This window comes from Cheilinus undulatus, linkage group 18, assembly GCF_018320785.1.
Source record: "Cheilinus undulatus linkage group 18, ASM1832078v1, whole genome shotgun sequence".
NCBI classification, from domain to species: domain Eukaryota; kingdom Metazoa; phylum Chordata; class Actinopteri; order Labriformes; family Labridae; genus Cheilinus; species Cheilinus undulatus.
This window is the reverse complement of record NC_054882.1, coordinates 40309542-40324616: the sequence shown is the minus strand read 5'-3', so window position 1 is coordinate 40324616 and position 15075 is coordinate 40309542. Positions and strand designations below refer to the sequence as shown.

General features: G+C 38.7%; 1 protein-coding gene across 3 annotated transcripts in view; it reads right to left on the bottom strand.

Moving 5' to 3' along the window:
• daam2 (dishevelled associated activator of morphogenesis 2) overlaps nt 1-15075 on the bottom strand; it is a 236507-nt gene that overhangs the window by 11338 nt on the left and 210094 nt on the right. For all 3 annotated transcript variants that reach the window (XM_041812437.1, XM_041812436.1, XM_041812438.1), the window contains 4 exons: nt 11647-11815; nt 7993-8100; nt 7460-7520; nt 4406-4537 (listed from right to left, as the gene is read on the bottom strand). In XM_041812437.1, coding sequence (XP_041668371.1) covers nt 4406-4537; nt 7460-7520; nt 7993-8100; nt 11647-11815 — 470 coding nt within the window. The remainder of the gene's footprint in view (nt 1-4405; nt 4538-7459; nt 7521-7992; nt 8101-11646; nt 11816-15075) is intronic.

The window sequence follows — 15075 nt, the reverse complement described above, 5'->3', positions numbered from 1 at the left end:
TCCCCCCCTCAATCTTTTCCCCTGACGTCCAAACCGAACCATTTTTCCCTCCAGTTTTTTACTGAAATCCTCCTTGAACAAATAATACAGCAGAGTGAAGGCTCAGAATGAATCTTAAATCGTCTCTTCTTCCTTTCTTGCTCACAGAGCAACATGATCCATTAAACCATTCAGACCTAACCTTTTGTCTGTCACATCTGTTACGGGCCAATCACAGCGACGAGACAAATGAGGTTGTAGGCATGCACAGCTCAGGTAGTAACCTCAGTCTGACAGGAAGGCGCCGTCATAGTTTATGAACAGTGGAGCTTGTTGGTGTTTTACACTCATGCTGAGGCCAGTAAGGAGAAAAGCAAAAGCATCGTCTCCACCAACAGAAGCTTTCTGTGTGGTTCTCTACTCTTGAAATGTAGTCAAGCTCTGGTAAAAGTGCCTCTATACCAGGGGTGTTAAACTCAATCACAGCAGGGGCTGGATTCTGAATTTAGGTCTGGGACTAACAGGGTCAACACTTAACACTCAACCTCATTTACACAAGTAATTAACTATGGAAAAATAAAGAACTTAGTACTGATGATAGATTAGTTTGGGATATCAAAAAAGTTAAAATGATAAGTCTAAAGGCTTAAAATCTGAGCTAAAAAAGTCAAACTTCTAGTTCAAAAGGTCAAAACATTAAATTAAAAAATAAGGTTTTTAAAAGGCAAATATCTGAGATGGAAAGTCAAAATCATGGATTTTAAAGGTTAAAATATGAGCTAAAATTCAAATTCATGACTTTAGGGTTAGGGTTAGGGTTGAAAGTCAAAATATTGTGATAAAAATTTAAAACCATGAATTCTAAAGGTCAAAATAGAGATAGAAGTCAGAATCATGAGTGGAAAAGGTCAAAATATCAGATTAGATTAAAGAAAGATAAGTTTAAAGGTCAAAATATGAGATTAAATTAAAAGAAAAATAGTTTAAAAGTTATAACATCAGATTAAATTCGAAATTAGTTTAAAAGGTTAAAATATAGGATTCAATTTTGAATTTTGAGTCTTAAAGTCACAGTTAGGAGTTAAAAAAGGTCAAAACATGAGATAAAATTCAACAAAATTAGTTAAAAGTTCAAAATATGACTTAGAATTTGAAATTGTGAATCGTAAAGGTCAAAATATGTAACAAAAAGCCAAAATCAGAGCTTTAAGACGTAATTGTGAGATGAAAAATTAAAAATATGAAACGAAAACACACATTAATTTCTTTTCCCACATGCCTAACTTTTTATCTAATTATTTTTACCCTTTCCTTTATCCCTTTTTTATGAATAAACACAGATATTTTATCTCATCAATGTTAAGTTCACATTTTAATACTGGAATAAATCTGCAGACCTCATACTGGCAGGCCAGTTAGAGTAAATATATATGATCATGCAGGCCGGTAACTGTATGACTGGCTGGATTTGGCCCCCAGGCCTATGAGTTTGATGACCCTGCTCTATTCTATAGCTACATCTGAGCTAAATTGCTACACTGGTTGCAGCCATTGCTAACAGCTTGTAGTACAACTAAACCCTGCCTGCAGCTGCTGCCTCATTCTCAAATGACACATGTTGGTCTGGTCTGTTTCAGACTTGGCACAATCAGATTGGACATTTGCAATATGGATTTGCCTGATGACAGACAGGAAATCTGCTTGGCAAGGTTAGGGTTTCCTCTGTGTGTTTAATTTTGTAACTAGCTGATCATAAAGCTACACATGTATGTTAAGCTGCATTATATTGAACAGTGGTTCAAGATCCATCACCACCTCCTTCTGAGTAATCACAACCCAAATTTAGAAAAATGTTCAACCTCACTAAAGTTGTCATGATAACACAGCAGTTGCCTTGGATGGAGCAAAACGTGATTGAAGAAACAGACAGGTGAAAATAAAAGTTTATAAAAACACAAGGTTACAGAAAGGCATGCATACATTTTATTTTTAATCCATTTCCCTGTAAAAGCATGGAAATTTTGATTAATCAAAGAATTGTGTCATTATCTTGGAAAAAAACAGCTTTGATATTCCAAAAAGAACTTAAATAAAAATTTACTCATTATCTTAAGAAAAATATGTAGAGCATGGTCATCTGAATTCATTTTAATTTAGCTTTTCAATGTCATATTATAATTTACAGGTCCTTTTTTGCACAGCAGACTGAAGTAGATGCAGTAATAATTGCCTCTATAAAATGAAACAAATAAGGAATGTGTTGTGAAACAGGAATCGGTTTAAATAATAAATGGAAACGTGAGATGTCGAAAGATTAGCATCTCTAGACCTCACAAATGTCTTTAAGTTTAGCTTGTTGTTATTATGTCAAAATATCCTCATCAGATAATATTTGACATTGCCACTGACTGAACTAAACTGAACTGAGCTTATTTTCATTCATTTCAAAGGTTCAAACATCCAATTTTAAAATGACATTTAAGCTATACAGCTTGTCTGTTATTGTCTCCGCCGCTGTGTTGACTGTAACATCCCCTCCACCTCTCCTCTCCTCTACCACACGTGTCTTTACTGCATCTTGCGACAGAGTTGCTTTAATTTTTGAGGACATGTATGGGTTAGTCGGATTGCAGGTGTTGCATGGCAGTCATTATGTGAATGATTAATCATGATTAATCAGCATTTTTTTTATAGTTTAAGTATATATTTTTTAGGTTTTTAAAAGTTGTTATTGTCAAGAGTTTTATTTTTATTCTTTTAATTCCATGTACAGCACATTAAAGTACTGATCTGAGTTCTTATTGATACCACTATCAATACTTTCTATAGTTTTTCACATCTATTGTATATCCCTCAAATATAAACACATCTTCACACTGTATTTATTGAAGTTTCTCGTCAAAAACAACATTTTCCCATTTTTATGTGACATTTGAACACATCAAAAAATATAGAATACAGTCATCTAATTTACTGAGGTTACCTGAATGCATCATATTTTCTGTCTCCAGCTGGTAAAGTTCGCCAGTTGACTTGCCAATTCCAACATGGATTTCTATACTGGATTAATATTGTTAACAAACAGGACTGGCTCAAAGTTTTGGAGCACTTCTCAGCATTTATCTGTGCAGCTGAAGAAGAAAACTATCCTGAAGCAGCTGAACAGAGTGGTATGACCATGGCTTGATCCTGTGTTGTTGTTAGCGTCTTTGCTAACATTAGCAAAGATGTGCTTTGCCTGAAGGTGGAACTTAAGACACGTTGTGCTTCGGTGTTAAGACAGTTCATCACTGCAGCAAGTACCCACAATTTTGGTTTTATCTTAACTAACATAAACCAGCTTTTTAAAAGGAAAATTGCCATTATGTTGCTGATGTGCTAAGGTGATTTTTCCAAATTCCACACTGTGCCCCCTACCTACAGGAGCCTAGTCTGGGAGTTGCTTTTTTTCCCTCCTCCTTCCTCTTGTTCTCCTTTTTAGCGAAGAAGAGAGAAGTGGCGGCGCACTAAGTTTGCAGCGGCCCGATGCTCACTCATCAAACGCAATTTCGTTGAAATACTGTACCTGTACTTGTACTGTACTGTGTCAGTGACAATAAAGGCTATCTTTCTATCTATCTATCTATCTATTAAGCAGGTTTCAAGATTAATCACAAGCATTAATGTGTTAACACATTAATGTTAACAGCCTCTTTTGAAAAAATTAGAATTTAGAGGTAGCACTGCAACTAACACTATTAAGAAAATTGTGCTTTTCACCAGTTAGTCATGTGAAAATGTCATTTCTGCAGCAATATTTCATTTAGTTTGGATGTTGTATTCTACTAGCTATATCTGTGGGTCTTAAAATAATTAAGACTAGTTATGGTTTTGGAATCAAAATGTTAACTCTTTAGTATAAAAGTAACATCTGTGCTTAAGTTTTAATCAGTTAAAAGCTTTCAGTGTCTCAGAATCACTATGCTCAAAGTCCAACAGAGCACTGTGGGCCTGCAAAAACCTCACCTTCATCTTTTCAACACTGTACTCCTCTGGGATTCCTACAGTCCCTCTGATATCTTCAGCTTACATGCTTCCTACCATACATCAGAGCAGGAGCCAGCCGGGTTCAAGAAACCTTTAAGTCCTCATGTTCTGAGAAGGAGAGCTTGGATTTAAAAGACTAACTCAGAGAGACAAACACAAAGGCAGGGGAATCTCTGAGCACTGGGTTTCCCCTACACTGCTAAAGTCATTACATTGGGGTTACATGGTTTCTCCTTTAAACATTTAACTTTCCTCTTCAGACATGAGGGTTTGGCAGTGACGATGACTCACAAAGAATACATCTAAGCCACCCACATGGATATATGAACCTTTAATATGTCCCTGTCTCCTTTTAAATGCTCCATTTCCTGTATTACTGAGCGGTCGTATAGTTAGTTACCTTGTCCTTGGCTTCACTCAGCTGATCCTCAAGTTCAGAGAAGCTGAAGCCAGCCACAGTGATGAAGTCTCCGATCACAGCCACAAACTTGTCCCCTCGTTCCCTCGTCCTGCTCTGTTGGTAGTGCAGCTCCTACAGGGGGAAGCAGATGTAAAACATGAGATTTTAAAGTAAAAAAAAGTTCTGGTTGTCTTGTGCCCTTTATAAACTAAAAGATATCAGTTCACCTTTACCCCACGAGAACAGACCACCTGTGGGCAAAAAAAGACATGGTTGACATCAAACACAAGAGGGCAGCAATGATATTGCTGCTGGAGAAAGTGTCTGCATGATCTTGCAGCGTCATTGGCTCAAAGTGGATTCAGTAGTGCTCTAAAGGACACCAAAACAGGAAGATTTAGTTCTATTTTCAGCACCAGTAGCAAATGTTAAATATGCTACAGACATGTTAACTGGATGAAATCAGTAGTTCAGATTGTGTTTTCATCAGAAATGAGATGCATCATGCTGTACTACGAAAAGGATGCATTCATGATGAGTTAGAAAATAGTCAGGGAGGTTAACTAAATCATACTCACTTTGTATGATTTGATTAAAACACACACTTATTCTTAAACCTTACAGTTTAAAATCATGGAACATCATTTAAACACACATCTACCTCTGAGTTGAAAAAAATACAATTATGCTTTTATTTCTTTTTCCATTGAACTTTAACATCTGAAAAAAGTCACAAGAATGATCATTGCTTGAATGATCACATTCCTTGTTGCAATAACAGAAATAATGTTAGTTTCCATCTGCCCTTTTTTAAGATAATCACTGTGGGTTAATCATTTTCATCATAACATTAATCCCACTTTATTATATATCTGTTTTATTGGGCTCTTCTCCTCAAAATTAAACTAGCCTAAACCAAAGGATCTTGCCCCCTCACCCCCCCTCAAACACAACCCTGCACCCCTTCACCCACACACAGCCGCTCATCCATTTTGCTTCTTTCTCTTCCTCACTGTTTTTTTCCAGTGTTATCATCAGTAGCCTTTCTATTATTAAATGACCATAAAATATATGTCGTCTTTATTTATTTATACCCACAATCTGATTTAAAACAGCTGATCTGCACAAGGAGGTTCAATGACGTTAGTAAATTCCTGCCCAGAACCTGCATGGGAACTTTATGAAGTTTTACCATAAATTCACAAACTAAATGATGGTAGAAGTTAATGTTTGACAAGAGAGGTTGCAGAATAAAGGTTGACAGACACGATGAGAGTTTCAGTGCTGCAAAAAGGAGTGAGAAGGAGAGAGCAAGGGAGAGTGAGCAGATACTGCGCACACTTAATTGATCACAGATGGCACCGATCTCCAAAAAAAGATATCTTGAGGGTTAATTTACTAAAGTATGACAGCCAGGTAAAGTTAATGTTTGTTCAACTTTGTACAGGTACATCTCAAAAAATTAGAATATCATGAAAAAGTTCAATATTTTTTGTCACTCTGTTCTGAATGTGAAACCCATATATTGTATAGACTTGTTACACATAGAGTGAAATATTTCAAGCCTTTATTTCTAGAAATGTTGATGATTATGGCTTACAGATAAGAAAACCCAAAATTCAGTGTCTCAAAAATTCAGAATATTCCATAAGATCAATTAAAAAAGGATATTTTAAACAGAAATGTCAGGCTTCTTTGAAGTATGTTCATTTCTATGCCTTCAATACTCGGTTGGGCCTCCTTTTGCATGAATTACTGCATCAATGCGGCATGGCATGAAGGCAATCAGCCTGTGGCACTGCTCAGGTGTAATGGAAGCCCAGATTGCTTTGATAGCGGCCCATTGACCATCTGTATTGTTGGGTCTGGTGTCTCTTATCTTCCTCTTGACAATACCCCATAGATTCTCTATGGGGTTCAGGTCAGGCCAGTTTGCTGGCCAATCAAGCACAGTAACACCATGGTCACTGAACCAGATTTTGGTACCTTTGGCCATGTGGGCAGGTGCCAAGTCCTGCTGGAAAATGAAATCAGCATCTCCATAAAGCTTGTCAGCAGAAGGAATCATGAAGTGCTCCAAAATGTCCTGGTAGATGGCTGGGTTGACTGTGGACTTCAGAAAACACAGTGGACCAACACCAGCAGATGCCATGGCAGCCCAAATCATCACTGACTGTGGAAACTTCACACGGGACTTCAAGAAATGTGGATTCTGTGCCTCTCCACTCTTCCTCCAGACTCCGGACCTTAAAGAGTGGAGAGGCACAGAATCCACGTTGCTTGAAGTCCAGAGAGATAGAGAGGAATAAACGCTTACAGTGAGGCCCCCCCAGGTGATGAGGCCCTGCGCGGTAGGCATAGTTTGTGTGTAGGCAGGGGCGGGCCTGGGCATAGGAAACAAGGCCATATAAAAAAAACTCCAGCTCATAAAAATTTCTCAATCTTGGTTTCTTCATTTTTATAAAGACATGGAAAAAAAAAAACTTACAAACAAACTAGCCACTGGCAGAAGCATTTTTTCCCTACTTCCACTGAAGTTCCACCTATAATCAAGTAGAGCTCCAGGAAAAAAGTAGATGAAGAATTTTTAGTTTGTTTCTACCTTTAAAATGGTCGTCAATCTTGTTTTGCCAGTTCGTGGGGTTAATTTTGTCACAAAAATGAAACTTTTTTTAAACTCATAACAAACATAAATTATTTTCTCTGCAGTTATGACCATCTTAGTTTAGTCAGCTATATGACACAATAACATTCAGATAAATTACCACAAAGTACACCAAACTACCAATGTAAATAGAGCTTAAGGGGTTAAACAGAGAAGGAGATCGTTTACAAATGCTCACTGTGCTTTAGTTATTCAAAGAAATGAATCCAGTGTTTCTGTGTGTGGCATAAAATGCAACAACATTTTCTGTTCCATGTTACATGGAACAAGAATGGAACAGCAGCATTAAACACCTCACCCCACTGTCGCTCTCCGCTCTGCTTACAAACTTAATAACAGACAGCAGAAGAACCAACAGGAGGAAACATGACAACAAACACAAAACTCACCGCCTCCAGAGCCTTCAGGCCACTCTTGATACTGTGCACCTCTTTTTCCAGCTCTGCCAAACTGATGTGTGAAGAAGGGAAAAAGATATATAGTTACGATTAAATGACATTTTAAGTCAAATGGGAATGAGCTTTACTAAATCCAACTTTAACAGCCCTTCCTTCATAAATGAACTATCCATAGTCCTCATACAAGTATATGTAAGAGAAAAACATACATACAATAAAGCAGGTGGAAAGAAATGCAAAAAAGCAGAGATTTTCAATACTACAGCATCAACATAAAGACTCAAACTCTTAGACAAATGTCCATATTTGGCTAATGTGAAAGCCAATTACTTTGTCTTGTCAATACTCAAATACTTCAAGTTTATTCCCATCACTGTTTTAAAAGTTTCTGATCGACATGACTCTACACATAGAGTTGTAAAGGGTTGAACATTCACAGCTGGCATCTTGCTGCTATGATAACCAAACATACATAACATGGTGAAAATACCTTATTACCCCACAGTGAAAGGTTTTACACTCACTTGACTTTTGCAGCCTCTGGGACACTGCTGAGGTCCTGCTGGATGTTCAGTGTGTCTTGGTAGTTCTTCTCGAAGATCATGATAAGGTAGTGCAACATGGTTATGTTCCTGTTGAATCACAAGTACAGACAAAGTTTGAAACCAAAAGTAATCCAGGAAACATAACGTCTTACATGGCTGCTTATTAAAGGCTGTATTTGAATCCTTTTTAATCCTTTCAATCCCGGGAGGTTCTGCTCAATTTTAACTTTCTCTATGGGCAGGTTCAAGCAAGTCAGGACATCTACCAGGAATAATACATACTGAATGAGAACTTAAAAAAGGTTAGCTGTAGAACTGTTATGCTATTTCCTAAAGTGTTCTGGATGTATTTTTCAGTTGTATTTTCATTTTGTTTATTTTGGTTTAGGGAATTACAGTTCCCATCATGCTTTGAATGCTTAAACATGATTTAACTTCATTCTGCATCACCTTAGCTAACAGCATACCACTGAACTCTGACATTTTGCATCTGTAGTGGATGTGGAGAAACAGTGCAGTCATATTAGAGTATACTTCCACATACACTTCATTGCCAAAAGTATTCACTCACCCATCCAAATAATTGAAATCAGGTGTTCCAATCACTTCCAATGCCACAGGTGTATAAAATCAAACATGTAGCCATGCAGACTGTTTCTACAAACATTTGTGAAAGAATGGGTCGCTCTCAGGAGCTCAGTGAATTCTATTGTGGTACTATAATAGGATTCCACCTGTTCAACAAGTCCAGTTGTGAAATTTCCTCACTCCTAAATATTCCACAGTCAACTGTCAGTGGTATTATAACAAAGTGGAAGCGATTGGGAACAACAGCAACTCAGCCATGAAGCGTTAAGGCATGTAAAATGATGGAGCAGGGTCAGAGAATGCTGAGGCACATAGTGTGCAGAGGCTACCAACTTTCTGCAGTCAATTGCTACAGACCTCCAAACTTCATGTGGCCTTCAGATTAGCTCAAGAACAGTGTATAGAGAGCTTCATGGAATGGGTTTCCATGGCCGAGCAGCGGCATCCAAGCCATACATCACCAAGTGCAATGCAAAGTGTCCGATGCAGTGGTGTAAAGCACGCCGCTACTGGAACTCTAGAGCAGTGGAGACGCGTTCTCTGGAGTGACCAATTGCACTTCTCCATCTGACAATCTGATAGATGAGTCTGGGTTTGGCGGTTGCCAGGAGAACGGTATTTGTCTGACTGCATTGTGCCAAGTGTAAAGTTTGGTGGAGGGGGGATTACGGTGTGGGCTTGTCTTGCAGGAGCTGGGCTTGGCCCCTTAGTCCCAGTGAAAGGAACACTGAATGCTTCAGTATACCAAGAGATTTTGGACAATTCCATGCTCCCAACTTTGTGGGAACAGTTTGGGGATGGCCCCTTCCTGTTCCAACATGACTGTGCACCAGTGCACAAAGCAAGGTCCATAAAGACATGGATGAGAGAGTTTGGTGTGGATGAACTTGACTGGCCTGCACAGAGTCCTGACCTCAACCCGACAGAACACCTTTGGGATAAATTAGAATGAAGACTGAGAGCCAGGCCTTCTTGTCCAACATCAGTGTGTGACAAATGCGCTTCTGGAAGAATGGTCAAAAAATTCCCATAAACACACTCTTAAACCTTGTGGAAAGCCTTTTCAGAAGAGTTGAAGCTGTTATAGTTGCAAAGGAGGGACTGACATCATATTAAACCCTATGGATTAAGAATGGAATGTCACTTAAGTTCATATGGGAGTCAAGGCAGGTGAGCAAATACTTTTGGCAATATAGTGTATTTTGCCCTTATTTCCCCCTAAATCAGTTTACCAGTTTTGCTCAGAGAGCTCAAGGCTTCGCCAAACAGCTTGCAAAATCTGGCTTCAAATCTGACTGAAATCCTTATTTGTAGGATTAACTAATTCCTTCTGGTATAAACCCACAATTTTTAAGTCTTTCTTGTCTTTAGCGTGCATGAGTATTGTGTTCCTTTTTCCAGATAAAGACAGGATCATCCCACAGACTTCAGTTAGTAAAAGTTTGGGCTGTTGAATCAATTTTTTTATGTAACACCATGCAAAAGATCACATTTAAGTTGTCGGCAATTTGTATAACAATGAAAGGTTTCTCACGATTTACCCACATGGCAAGTCAAAGTTTACAACTTATTCAGACTGTTCCCATGTTTTTCTAACTTGAGGTGGTATTTGCATCATGTCTTTTTATTGATCAAACCATTTAAACATTCACAGTGCAGGCTGGAAAAAGTATGTGAACCCCTAGGCTAATGACTCGTTGACCCTCCTTTGGCAGCAATAACCTCAACCAAATGTTTCCTGTAGTTACAGATCAGACCTGCACAACGGTCAGGAGGAATTTTGGACCATTCCTCTTTACAAAACTGTTTCAGTTCAGCAATATTATTCGGATGTTTGGTGTGCATTGCTCTCTTGAGGTCATGCCACAGCATCTCAATCGAGTTGAGGTCAGGACTCTGACTGGGCCACTCCAGAAGGTGTATTTTCTTCCGTTGAAGCCATTCTGCTGTTGATTTACTTCTATGCTTTGAGTCGTTGTCTTGTTGCATCACCCATCCTCTGTTGAGCTTCAGTTGGTGAACAGATGGTCTAAAGTTTTCCTGTAAAATGCCTTGATAAAATTGGGAATTCATTTTTCCGTCAATGACAGCAATCCGTCCAGGCCCTGAGACAGCAAAGCAACCCCAAACCATGATGGCCCCTACTTTTCTAGCAACTGTATCTGAACAACAAAGGGTATAATCTTTATTATGATAATAATGGCTAACATTGGTCTATTATAATAGGCCTCTATAGCAAGTATGGTCTAGACCTGCCCTCTTTGTAAGGCGACTTGAGATAACTTCTATTATGAATTGGCAATAACAATAATAATAACAACACAAACAAAGATTGATTGATTGACATATGAACACAAAATTATTTGCTAGCTCAGTCTTGTCATAAAGGAGATATCTGCTAAGAGTAATTCATTGACACTGACTTAGCCCTGACAACCTTGAATTCATCATGTATTATGCATTTATCATGCTTTAGCTCATATAATGCTGTGCTTATGTGCACAGTTAGACGGAGAAGACAGGAGTGCTGATGGGCTGATGACTCCGTATTAAATGTCAAAGAAAAGAAAGAAAAGTTAAACAATTTCCAACATTCACATCATGAATTATTCTACTTTGAAAAAGTAAATAAATGTTGGCATTCATAGTCCATTAAAACGAATCCATTTTACATTTATCTGCTGGACGTCCTGTCTGCAACTTTACAAACCTAATCCAGGCAACAGCATCAGATGGTTTGCTTCGAGCTGCGACAGCGCAGTTCAGACAGCTGTGACAGTCACTGCAACTTTCCAAAGCAGTCTCATCATGTTGCAGACTTTGGTCTTAGCTGAGTTTATCCCAGAAATATTTAAAAAACATGTTGAATTTAATCCTTGACAGTTACTGGAGTTATTAACAAATTTTATACCTGACTTCCTGCAGCATGTGTATGACACCTGTGAATCCTTGCCTTTTTATTTCACACTGTGAAGCTGAGAAGAAGAAGCATCATTCTTTCCTCCATCTCCCTGACAGCTTCAGAGTACGATGCTAAAGGCCCACCTGTCTATGCTGGACTTAGTGTCAGCAATCTTGTTGAGGCTGGACACTTTGAAGCCGTAGGCGTTTCCTCTCTGGCCCTTGTTCATGAAGTTGCCAAAGGCCAGCACCACCTCTAGGATCTGAGTCAGCCTCTTGCTCCGGACCACCTCCTTGGATGCATTCAGGATGGCTGGAGGGAAAAATGGAAAGAGAGAGAAGCAGCTGGAGAGATCATATAGTCCGTGATTGATGTGTGCACTTGGTGTATCACCTTTTATATTACATAATAAACTGGTGTCATTTATTCCAACTCTGTTCCTTCACTCAGCCCCTACAGACACATGTTAACTCAAGTTTCAGCTGACCTAGGGTTTCCCCATCCTTTCCTTTATTTTTAACATCACTCACAATGATTGATCAATATTTCTCACAACAACCGGGCAGCTCAGTGGGGAAAGGTAACAATCCCCTTCCTCCATCCATAAAACAGCAGGAGGAAGATAATATTCCAAACACAGCCCCATGCTGTCCCATTCTTCCCCTAGAGGAGTCAACTCATCTGGCAAAGCGCAGGTGGTTCCCTCCCTCCACAGAGGAAACCTCAGTGTGATGTGAAAATCATTAAAAAAAGCCATACTATTATTGTTAGAGTTCTATCTGCTGTGTGCAGCATGGGAACTGGCTGTGCTGACAGTGTTCTGCTGGATGCAGAAACATTAACAGCACTGTCGTCTCAAAACCTTCTACTGAACATGCTGGGTGGTCCTGGGAAATGCAGTCTTATCTTTACTGTATGACAAAGTAACATGAATAATAAAAGGATATGAGAGCTTCATTGAAACATTTGTGGTAGAGGAACAGTTGGATTCAACAGAAGGCTTCAATCTATACTCAATCTTACTCTTTATTTCCACTTGTGGCAGCCAGTTAAGTCAGTCAGAACATACTGTATTTTTCAGCTGATGACAAACCGGCAAATCCAGCTGCTTTACAAGGTTAGCTAAACATACAGTATGATTAAATTGGCCTTTATCAGTTTCACTTCAAGCAGCTCTACACCAACTTGAAAAGTAAGACTTGCACCTGGTGTCCAGTGTCTCATTGCTTTTATGGTTTAAATCAGGGGTGTCAAACTCAAGGCCCAGGGGCCAAATCCGGCCCATGGTACAGTTACACCCAGCCCGCTGGATCATATCATAGTCTTAACTGGCCCTAAAATATGAGGCCTGCAGATTTCCTCCGGTATAAAAATGTAAACTTAACCTCGATGATATCAAAAATCCTTAAGTCATAAAAATGTAACGAAAAAATAAAAAATTAAAGAGTAAAAATAATCAGCTAAAAAGAAATGTGGGAAAAGAAATTAATTTGTGTTTTCATTTCATATTTTCAATTTTGCATTGCACAATTATGACTTCAATCTATTATTTGGACTTTTATTTCATATTTTAACATTTTCCATTCATTATTTGGAAATTTTGTCTGATATTTTGACCATTTTAATTTATAATTTTGACTTTTTTCTGATAATATGACTTTGTTAATGTGTTATTTTCACTTTTTAACTCATATTTTGACTTTGTTAAAGTATTATTTTCACATCTTATCTCATATATGGAGCTTTTAGGTGCACCATTTTAAATTTTAAGTCATATTTTTTGTCTTAAAAACATAGTTGTGACTTTCTTTGTTATATATTCACCTTTTAAAAGCATTATTTTAACATCTAATTTCATGTTTTGACCTTTGGAACTAATAAGTTTGACTTTTATCTCAGATTTTGAGCCTTTTAAAGGGGATATATTATGCAAGAATCACTTTTTCAGGCTTTTCTAACAAATGTGCCCCTGGCCTGTCCACACTCTCCTCAAGTACAAGAACCCCCCCGGAGGAGGGGGTCAGAAAATGTGTGCTGAAACAAACCATTCTCAGATATTCCCCTCATAATGTCATGTGGGGAGTCTGCCCCCAGGTTTGGTTCGCCCTCCCCGCTTGGAAGAAAGTTCATCCCTTCTCTCCTGATCCTCCATTCAGCTGCCAGCTAAGAGGACGATCAGAAGAGCCACATCCATTAAGCCACATCCATTTTCCGAGAGGGGCAGAGTCAGGGGCGGAGTCAGACAGCTCAGTAGCATTTAAAGCTACAGACACAGAAACCATTCATTCTGAGCATGACTGAAACAGAGGGCGTTTTAGACATGCAAAAATCAAATACTGTGGTGTTTTTTCAACAACAAACTTCACAGGCATGCTTTGGGGACCTCTGAGACCAATATAAACTTGTCTTAAAGGGGTAAAACATGTCCCCTTCAACTTATCATTTTGACTTTTTAAATCTCAAAATCATTTATCATCAGTGCTAATTTTCTTCCCCATAATTCATTACTGGCGATAGGTTGAGAGTGTGGTTAAAAGTGGACTCTGTTAGGCCCTCAGTTAGACCTTAATTCAGAATCTGGCCCCCTTTAAGACTGAGTTTGACACCCCTGGTTTAAATGTAGACTAAAGATGCCTTGCTACTTCTTCCATCGTGATTTCACAATCTCTGTTTTTGCACACAGCCCTGCAGCCTCATGCCTTCACATGATAATAAAAGGGGCATTTCTCTATGCAAATACGGACAAAAAGATGCACTAGTGTTCAGCTTACAAGGACAAGGCACTCATCAGTTAAAGAACAATTCAGCCGCTTAAGAACATGCTATGAATCTGATGTAGGTTTCTCTTAAAAACTTTGGTAAGAAAAAAAAACACAAGACAAGCCTCTAGATTTGTTTCCATTACAAATGTATTTATATAATGTAGGATCTACTTTCCTTTTAAGGGTCAAACATAAATATAGTGATGGTGTTGGTTTTTCAACCTCTGCTGCTGGCTGTAAAGTGACCAGGCACTGAAATAGCAGCTCCAGCCCTGCTCAGCAATGCCACACCCATGTTCACACACATGTGCATGCACACACGTCTACAGCGTTCATTGAACGGCTTTTCCTGAGTCTTTGAAGTGAGCTGCAGTGTTTATGAGAAAGACTCTCCCCTCTCAACATGCGCCAGCTTTCCAAAACAGCCTCCTTGGTAACCTGGAGGCTGACTAGAAGGGAAAATCTGCTGTGGGCCAACATACAGTTGGCAACCCACATTAACCACGCACATGCACGTGCAAACTTAACATGAAGAGAGGTTTTCATGAGTCACTGTGTAAAGGATTGCTCAGTGTTAAAAGCAGATGGGATTTTTGATGTGGCGCTATTTTATTCTTCCTAACATACAAGTGAATTCACTGTTTGATTACAGCAAAAGCACATTTATCACATGTTGATATTCTGCCTAAGTGTATAAGTGTGCAAACAAGTGTTGCTGGAAAAAGCTGGAATGATGTTGGATAAAAGCCCTTTATCATTTTGTTGTAATTTTCATGACTGTTAACTGATTAATCACCTGGTCTTTACATC